Here is a 9,407-nt window from a genome sequence, read left to right as displayed (position 1 = left end):
GCGGGCGGGCGCCAGACGGCGCGCGGCTGCGGGGAGAGCGCGGGCTGCGGGATGGGGCCCCCTGAGAGCGCGGCGGAGCTCGCACCCGACGCGGTGGAGCTGCGCGAGCCGGAGCCCGCGTCCCCCGGCGAGGAGCCCGAGGACGTCGAGGCGGCGGACGCCCCCGACCCCGGCAGGTGCTGGCCGTATGGAGCCCGGGCGTGCGGCGGCTCGCGTGGGGAGCCTGGTGAGTGCGGGGCTGGCAGGCTGGGCGGGCCGGGTTCTCTGCGTACCCGCGGGGTCCCGGACCCAGAAAGTTTTCGAGTGTTCGCACCCCCAAATTGTGTGACGAGGGCAGGCCCTCCGGGTCCAGTGGCAGTCAGAGGTGAAAGGTCACCGAAAGGGGCAGGCAGCGACCCGGGAGGAAGCCGACCTGGGACCCTCTTCTTGAGGGCAAACAGGTCTCCCAGCGCCAAGTGGGAAAGACTTGGATACTGAAAGTGTTTGTCCCAAAGTCGTAGCATCTCAGAGAGGAGAGTTGAGTGGACCACTGTCCTCAAGCTTTTTGGGATGGGAGGACTTTTTAGCTACCGGCTTAAAACAAGGTAAGCCTTGTTAGAAGCTCGGTGAAGAGCCCTTGACTTTTGTTCAAACTCCTCTTACAAAGGGGTGAAGTGAGGTCGTGGAAGATGAGGGCTTCGGGGTTGGGTCTCACTCCTGCTTCCATCTTCCAAGGTCTGGGTAGGGCGGGACCGGACAGTAACTCCACCTAGGGCCCATTCCACTTCCCTAGCTTCCCAGAAGGAAACCCCCAGGAGATGTTTTAGAGCCAATTTAACACCTTTGGCTATCTCAACCCTGGGATATGCCCTGGGGCTCGGTGCCCCCCCCCCAATGCTTTTTTCTGAGTTTAGAGAAGAATCTTGGGAAGATAATTGTTGCTACATTTCTGTCCTTAAAGCCAGGAGGAGTGATTGGGTTTCTGATTCTGTTTCCATGGGCTTTGGCTCCAGAATGGGCGGCTCGTGAAGAGGTCGGTTGCTCACCCAATCCCCCTGTGGCTGAATGTCATTTTGACTTAACGTGCAACTGGTCCTTGCAAACTCTGTAGCTTCCCTTTTGTGCATTAGTGAGGGAGTCTGTATACTCAGGCAGGACATGGCAAAATGTCCAACCTGTGTGAATGCCAAGAGCCTTGCCTTTCAATTTCAGGGGAAGGAAGGAAGGAAGGAAGGAAGGAAGGAAGGAAGGAAGGAAGGAAGGAAGGAAGGAAGGAAGGAAGGAAGGAAGGAAGGAAGGAAGGAAGGAAGGAAGGAAGGAAGGAAGGAAGGAAGGAAGGAAGGAAGGAAGGAAGAAAAAAAAACCAACCACAAGCTACTATACTGGTTCATTTTAGACTTAATTTTTTTTGAGACAGGGTCTCCAGGTTGGCTCACTCAGTCCTCCTGCCTAAGCCTCCTTGAGTGCTGGGATTAAGGGCATTCAACATGACACCTGACTTTGAGACTGTTGATCTAAGTGGTTTCTTAACAAGTTTAGGTCAGAACTGGATAACCTTCCCCGGGCAGTTTACAGCTGTCTGATACCTGTTGGCTGTGGATCTTGAACTAAAGGGATGTTGTCTTAGCCGTGCGCCTCTCTCCTGCTGGAGTGGATGCCTCTAACCAGCTTTTTTCTTTTCTTTTACAAAGTCCCAAAAGTTCTGGGGTGGGGCCTGGAAATGGAATTTTTAAGTTACTCTGGTGATTCGTAGCCAGGTCTGAATCACTGGCTTAAAGCAGAATGTGGAGAAGCCAGTGAGCTGGGTTTTGACTTTCTTCTGGAAGTTGTATGGTGACCACTTCACGGGAATAGTTGAACTTTCAACGTGGCTTATTTGGAGTGATTAGACACACTCTCTCTGGATATGAGTGTGGTGGTATATATCGTGTGAGCAAATCCCTGTACACTGCTCTGCTCATTGCCATTGTCACAGGGAATTGAAATGGTCATTTAGTAAGAAACAGGTCAGAACATCCTTGCCTTCATCATTTAGTTCCAACCTTCTGTTACCTGTCTGTCCTTAATCAGAAAACACCAACCTTGGTTTTTATTTGTTACGTGGTGTAACTCACCTTTGAAGGCAGAGGTAGGCAATTCTCTTGAATGGGCGGCCAGCCTGATTATGTAGTGAGTTCCAGGATAGCCAGGGCTACATAGGGAGACCCTACCTCAAAACAAAGTATTTTTTTCCTTTTAAATTGTTTTAAAGAAGATCCATTTTTAAAGTTAAATTATGCTGTTATACTTCTTAAAGAAAAAGCTATTGAAAGTTGGAGAAGATCCTTGGATTAGTAACCCAGGAGGATGTTTTCTGTCCTAGGACTTTTTATTCTGTTCTGTCTGAGGGTGGAGGTTTCGTTTAAGAAAGCTTGTTTTATTTGGACCTAAATTTTGTAATTTCAGAAGCCCAGCTCTCAGGCTGACCACAGCCAAGGCATGCATTTTGTGGTGCCTCTGCCTGGAAGTCTTCTGAAGTTTCCTTCTGGAGGCCTGAGTGGCTGTTAGTAGTTCATTCCCACAATGTCAGAGCACAGGGGTAAAGGTAGCGTGGGGGAGGGGTTCCAGCATCAATAACAGAGCAAGAATTCCAAAGCAGTGTCTCCAGCTGTGCCTAGAACAGGAAGGTTCTGAAGAGAGTGTCCCTGATGCAAAGGGCAGGGTGTACATTGTCGGTAGAAAAGCTGTCCTCATACCCTGGTCACATTTTGCAGTCACTTGTGGACAAAGGTATCTGATATGAGGGTGTTGAAATATATTACCTGGTGTATCATTTATCAGAGAAGGGCATTTTAAAAAGAGAACATAATTATGCAATAATGTTCCATAGCTGAGTAGCACTTTGTACATTCTAAGAGTGGAGTGGCTGACTGAGTTCAAAGTAAATTGCAGTGTCCACAGGTTTTGTGTCTCCAGTGAACTCTTAATTGACAAGAGTTAATTGTTTTCCTCATCACTGTCTCTTTTTCATGTTCATTAGGCGAGAGTGGTATGTGTCCATACACCAAGTGTGTGTCTTGCCCTTAATGCTACACAAGATGCCAGTAATCAATTAAAGTTTTGAAGACCTGCAGAAAGCATGAATTTCCTGGTTCAGAATGAGATGGGGCAAAATTAGCAGCTCACGGATACACAACAGCAAGACTTTTCCAGTTTCATCTTCTTGCCAGTCCCGTTAGACCCTTGTCTTTCCATGGAGTTCTTTCCTTCACTAGATACATATTCCAGTTGCCTATGTTCCAGGCGTGAACAAGATAGCTAAGGTCCCAGCCCCAGAAAAGCTCATAGGCTCATAGGAGAAGTCAGATGATCAACAAATGACCAGATAAAACAGTTGTGAACTGATTTCCAGCAAAGCAGTTCTCTCTCTGAAGCTCACAGTGAGAGGATGGAAGGCCCTGTCACTGAGGAGGACTTCATCTCCAAGTGTTTCTTAAAGATCCCTCCCATCATCTTAGCAAGATTTTCTCGACTTGTAAAGTGAGGGATGACTCTCTTAGTGAGCCAAAAGGAATCCATCTCTTATGGGGAGAAATAGCATTTTTTAAAACATAGTTTTAAATTGTTGCCTGTACCTATGGATTCTTCCTAATAGGTAGGGAAAGCAGTCCAAGGCCAGGAATGTCAAGGTCTTACCTGTATTCTTCTAGGGTTGGTACAGTGCATCTTTCTCAGTTTATTTCTAAGTGAAAGTGATGAAACATATACTTGGAAGCAAGGACTAACCAGAGTTTAATCTTTTTCAGAAGCCAAGAAGAAAGCACCCTGCCCTGGACTTGGCTTGTTTTACACAGTGTTGTCTGCCTTCCTTTTCTCAGCGGCCTCTTTATTTGTTAAAAAAGTACAAGGTGTCCATGCAGTGGAGATCAGTGCATTTCGATGTGTGTTCCAGATGCTAGTTATTATTCCTTGCCTAATATACAGAAAGTAAGTATTTTTCAGAGTGAGGCAGACGAGATTAATAAGTGTGTGTGAACCTTTTGAACTGCCTTAATATTTTTCCTGTAGTAACTGGTTTATCATAGATGGAGCAGTCTGTTTCCCTTCACCCTGATTAATGACATGTTCTCAGGATCTACTCAGAGAAGACCCTTCCATAAGTACAAACCATGTGGCCATCAGAGGAGAAGGGGGCCATGTGGTTGTTCACCCTTTTTATTTGGAGACAGAATTGCAGGCGTACCGCCCTCCCTTTACTTTGGCATAACTGGTATTTTTGAAGATTAGGTGATGGGAGTTATGGAGTGTCAGGTTTCTTTCAGTGGGACAGACTGCCCCGTCAGATCATGCCGGTAAGATGGTGGTCTTATGGAGGGTGGCAGGTAGGACCTCGGGCAAGGTCTTTGGCTGCATTGCTACTCAGTTTCTTACCCTGTAAACTGGAGGGAGTGGAGCTCTCAGGGCTGTGCCCCAGAGCAGGTTGCAAGAGTCAGATAAGAGTTATCCTTGGTTAGAGTACTTTCTGGAGACTTCAGCATATAAGTACTATTTTTACTGTCACCTCCCTCCTCTCCCTCCATACTGTCATTCTCAGTAGGGCTGAAATCACCCCCTCCCCACCTCGTAACTTACACATACCTTCGTGGTCTTTGAACCCTGGGAGGAGACTAATTGGGCCCTTACTGGCTACCTGGCTCTTTGTTTGGAAGCTGAAGTTATAAACCTCAAATCAAATTTCCATTGCCTGCCTCCAGAGCCTCCCTGTGTCCATGCCATGATACAGATTCATTTAGAATAGTGTCATTCTGTATCCTGAGAAATTGGTTAGAAAGTGACAGTCTGCAAAGATTCATATTGCCATGTAAATGTGTAAGCCAGAATGCTTCCAGAAATAATAGTGAGCTAGCACCACTTCCTAAAGGAGGCAATAGCACTGAGGTTTGCAACCATATTCTCCATTTTTCAATAAAAAATAGTCAAAGCCAGGAAGTATTTTGAAAATCTCTGATGCTAGTCTGTTTTGATGTTATATTCACTATCATGGATCATTTGTAGCTTTTCTACATACGTATAGGCCACAGATTTGTTCTGACTGTAGATATACAGATGTTCATGTTTACCTAGAGGAAGTTTGCTCTAGCAGGAGTCAGGGAGTTATACCTAGCTAGGAACTATCAGAGTAGGCTCTGAGTGTTTAATGGAAAAAAAAGCACTATTTTTGTGTATCAAACCACTGCTTTTGTTTTTTCTGTGTATTTTAACTCATAAGAACAATGAAAAGTTATCCCATACTCAGTGACTAAATTGTTCAGCTTTTGTAGAAGAATTGATACAATGGAGTGTACATTAGCCTGGATTACGATTGAAATTATGTTTACTATAAAATGATGTGTTTTTATCATAGAAAATTTGAGGAAAATTATGTGGTTCTACTCCTAGGGTATAATACCTCCTAACGTGTCATTCTTTTTGTCTTTATTTCTCACAAGAATATACGTGGGGAAACAATTATATTTATTACTTTTTATCATGCTGTTTATGAGATTCAGTGTTCTAATCTTTTGCTGGTGCTATGAACATTTTGAATCATCATTACCTATACCTAGAAAAACATTTTTAAACGATTCATACTATTCAATACTAGGTAGAATTTACTGTTACTCCCTTATTTTTACTATAATGTACTTTAGAATAATGTCTGATCAAGCATTTTGATTTAAAAGCAATGCCAAGTTCATTTAAAATGCATTTTTTTCCATTTAAATTTGCAGAACTGGGTTCATAGGTCCCAAAGGCCAGCGACTTTTCCTCCTTCTCAGAGGGGTCTTTGGTTCCAGTGCCATGATCCTTATGTACTATGCTTTCCAGACGACGTCCCTCGCAGATGCCACAGTTATTGCATTTAGCTGTCCAGTGTTTACGTCAATATTTGCTTGGATATTTCTCAAGGAAAAGTATAGCCTTTGGGACGCTTTCTTCACGCTGTTCGCGATCGTTGGAGTGATCCTTATCGTGAGGCCGCCTTTTTTATTTGGCTCCGACACATCAGGGATGAACAAAAACTATTCAGAGCACATTAAGGGAACATTTGCCGCAATTGGACACGCCGTGCTAGCTGCAATGACCCTGGTTATCTTAAGAAAAATGGGAAAATCTGTGGACTACTTTCTGAGCATTTGGTATTATGTCATCCTTGGCCTTCCTGAATGCATCATCATCCTCTTTGTCATGGGAGAATGGAGTCTTCCTTACTGTGGGCTGGATAGGCTGTTTCTCATACTCATTGGGCTCTTAGGTTTGGGGGGTCAGATATTCATCACGAAAGCCGTTCAAATAGAAAAAGCAGGACTCGTAGCAATAATGAAGACAATGGATATAGTCTTTGCTTTTATCTTTCAGATTGCTTTCTTCAATAATATGCCGACCTGGTGGACGGTGGGTGGGGCTCTCTGTGTAGTAGCCAGTACTACTGGAGCAACCATTCGAAGATGGGTCCAGAGTTCCAAATGAAATGTCACTGTGGAAATCTATATTTTTTTCAAGTATTTCATCACAGAGTTCAGAAATCTTACACACCTACACACATATCTGGAAAATCTGCATTATTCATTGATTATATTTAATAAATTTCATAAATAAAGTACCATTTTTGAATATGGTATCTTTTAAATTAAGAGTAGCTAGTCTAGCCTAGCAATTTTTGAATAGCTTTAATTTTTGGATTGTTGGGGTTGAGGTGTCATTGAGAAGATAGCTCTTTTGAGGAATTTCAGAAATTTTTATGAATATAATTTTTAAAATTTTATTTTTTGACACAGATAAGATGTGGGTGAGAAATACTCTATTTTAGCAGTGTAGATAAGAAGCTTAATGTTGACAATGCTGCTATAATTAGTACTGTGTTAATCCTTCATTTGCAATATAATTCCATTTAGGATGCCAAAGCTGAAACTTGGTGCAGGTGCCTACTTACTGATAGGAATATAAGTGAACCAGCCTTATTGTCAAGGATTTTATAGATGATCATTACACTTTGAACTCTTATTTGTGCCTTTTTGTTTTGATGCCGGAATTTTTATATGTACTCTCTGAACAGAACCTTTCACTTGCCCTGTGTGGTTAGCAGTTCTCCCTTTCAGTAGATTAGTAACTCCTGGCTATCGTTTTTTGAATTTTTAAATTGTCTCCTGCTTTACTGAAATTGCACTTTTTTTTTTAGCATTCCATGATTTTCAGTCTTAAAGTCATGAGAGAGAAGTCTTGGGTAACCAGTGTGCACATCCCATTGTTAGGTGTTTACACTTGAGATATGATAATTTTCTACAAATTCTCTTTGAATTTATAGTATGATGCCAAATACAGTTTTCTCAGGATTGTGCAACATTGGGCCATAACAAATTGTCCAAATTGTACCATTTTCATTTACAAAAACCATAGTTTTAGAAGGTTTTCCTTATAGCCCCTTTAAAGTATAGGTCTGTTATTAAACTTATTCCTACAGTCTTCTTCCATTTTGGAATGATATGTTATAATGCTTGTGATATATGAAAAAGTAAAGACCTATTAATGCACAGTTGCTTGACTTTCACAGTTTCTTGCATACATTAAAAAAAATCACAGGTAAATGTTAGTCTTTGACTGGCAAGCTGTACCATGATACTAGTGTGAACTCAGTAGATTCTAAATGTGGATCACCATCAGGTTGGTGCTCCTGTAAAAGGAATGCTCAGGAGATTGGTCAAGGAGTTGGGAGTACATGACCACCAGTCTCTGTCACTTTGAATGCCTTTATGGAAAGGACATAGTGGATGCCACGTCTTACTCAGCCAAACACCCTCTGTGGTTATCTTAGGCTGCAGAGTTGAGGAGCTGTGTGTTCTTTCCCAGTCTCCCCACAGTTCTTCCAAAGACAGGAACTGGGTTCCTGCAACATACATTCTTTTAAGAGGATCTTCTCCAGTAGTTCCAAAGAGGAACTTTAACTTTAATGGTTTTGAAGACTTTCCACCTGACATCCTAGATGATATTTATTTAGCTGAGTCATCTCAATCACACTTGACCTGACTCACACTCTTGGAACTTAGATTTGCAACAATGCCATTCTACCAGCATCTCAGAAAATATAGTCAACAAACAGCCTTTTAGAGTTCAGAGCTATCTTAGAGATCATCCTTTGGGAGCCATGCTCCATACCCAGGGATGACAGGATGGAGACCTGCATGCCGTAGCTGGGTTTCCATGGCAGCCTCTTCTCACTCAGTTCCACTTACAGAAAGTTAGACACTCCTGGAGCCACTGATTAACTTAAGCAATAGAAGAGTCACTGGGACTGGGGAAGGTTAACCCATTTGGAAACATGTTTTACTTCGACTATATCTTAAGTACTTGAATGTCACAGTATGTGGCTGACATTGGAGACAATGTTTCTTATCCCAACCTTTACAGGGTATGATTTTTAAACAATGTTCAAGTGGTATACAAGGCTATGTATTGTAACAATTATGGGGGTATGTATTTTCCAAAGATGTTGTTTCTATATCTTGCAAAGGAAAATATTTTTCCTAACTTGTTTTTATTTTATAAGTAATAAAATTATAAAAGAAAGTGATATGTTGGTTTTTATGACTATAGAAAAAATGTCTCATAACTCATTTCTCAGCTGGGTACATCAAATTTTATTTTCTATGGGAGCCTGACTTCTAGCCCTTTAGCTAGACTGTGATCTTAAAATTTCGAACTTTGTCTGTGCTTCATACACAGTAAATATATCTCCAAAATAAGGAGTAATCTGGCCCACCGAATTAACTAAGCAGAGCTCACATGGGCTCACGGAGACTAGAGCTGCAAGCACAGGACCTGCATGGTCTGTACCAGGTCCTTTGCATATCTGTTGTGGCTGTTAGCTCGCTCTTTCTGTGGACTCTTCCAGTGGGAGTGGGTGTATCTCTGACTCTTGCCACTCTGAGGACTCTTTTCCTCCCATTGGGTTGCCTTGTCCAGTGTGGATATGAGGGCTTTCACCTTGTCTTATTGTGTCTTGCCCTGGTTGGCTGTTATCTCTTGGAGGCCTTCACTTTTCTGAAGAGGAAATGCAGGGGCAGTGGATCTTGGGGAGAGGGGGTTGGGAGGTAAGTTGGAGAAGTGGAAGGAGGGGAAGCTATGGTTGGGATGTATTATACGAGAAGAATATTTTTCATTAAAACTTTAGAAGGACAGTAATTGGTTCAGAGACCTTCATTATTCTAGACTCCCTCTGTTCCCCAAGTTCAGCAGCTCAAAGCTTTGCTGGCTTTAGATAATCTAATCCTGTGGTGTCCTCTCGCTGTCCTAGGAACTCATTCTGCCCTCACATGTCCACTGCTGCCGACCTGGTCGTTACACCTGATTTTGTACAACTATTTCCAACTAAGCTACCTACTTAAGACGGAGCCAGGCTTCCCGAAGCCCTG

At 42.9% G+C, this 9,407-nt stretch overlaps 1 protein-coding gene across 1 annotated transcript; it reads left to right on the top strand.

The window, feature by feature from the left end:
* Positions 1 to 8,566, top strand: Slc35g1 (solute carrier family 35 member G1). The gene is made up of 3 exons (XM_005063632.4): positions 1 to 226; positions 3,765 to 3,945; positions 5,730 to 8,566. Exons 1-3 carry the CDS (start codon positions 52 to 54, stop codon positions 6,466 to 6,468), a joined length of 1,095 nt encoding a protein of 364 aa, XP_005063689.1. The 5' UTR covers positions 1 to 51; the 3' UTR covers positions 6,469 to 8,566.
* Positions 8,567 to 9,407: the final 841 nt, after the last annotated feature.

This window comes from Mesocricetus auratus, unplaced genomic scaffold, assembly GCF_017639785.1.
Source record: "Mesocricetus auratus isolate SY011 unplaced genomic scaffold, BCM_Maur_2.0 Super-Scaffold_4256, whole genome shotgun sequence".
NCBI classification, from domain to species: domain Eukaryota; kingdom Metazoa; phylum Chordata; class Mammalia; order Rodentia; family Cricetidae; genus Mesocricetus; species Mesocricetus auratus.
This window is presented reverse-complemented; position numbering and strand designations above follow the sequence as displayed.

Excerpts from the sequence above, each read along its gene's own strand:
- Slc35g1 (XM_005063632.4), top strand. The coding sequence starts at position 52 with ATGGGGCCCCCTGAGAGCGCGGCGGAGCTCGCACCCGACGCGGTGGAG. Across the intron at positions 227-3,764 it reads CGGCTCGCGTGGGGAGCCTG|AAGCCAAGAAGAAAGCACCC; the intron begins GTGAGTGCGGGG and ends AATCTTTTTCAG. Across the intron at positions 3,946-5,729 it reads CCTTGCCTAATATACAGAAA|AACTGGGTTCATAGGTCCCA; the intron begins GTAAGTATTTTT and ends TTAAATTTGCAG.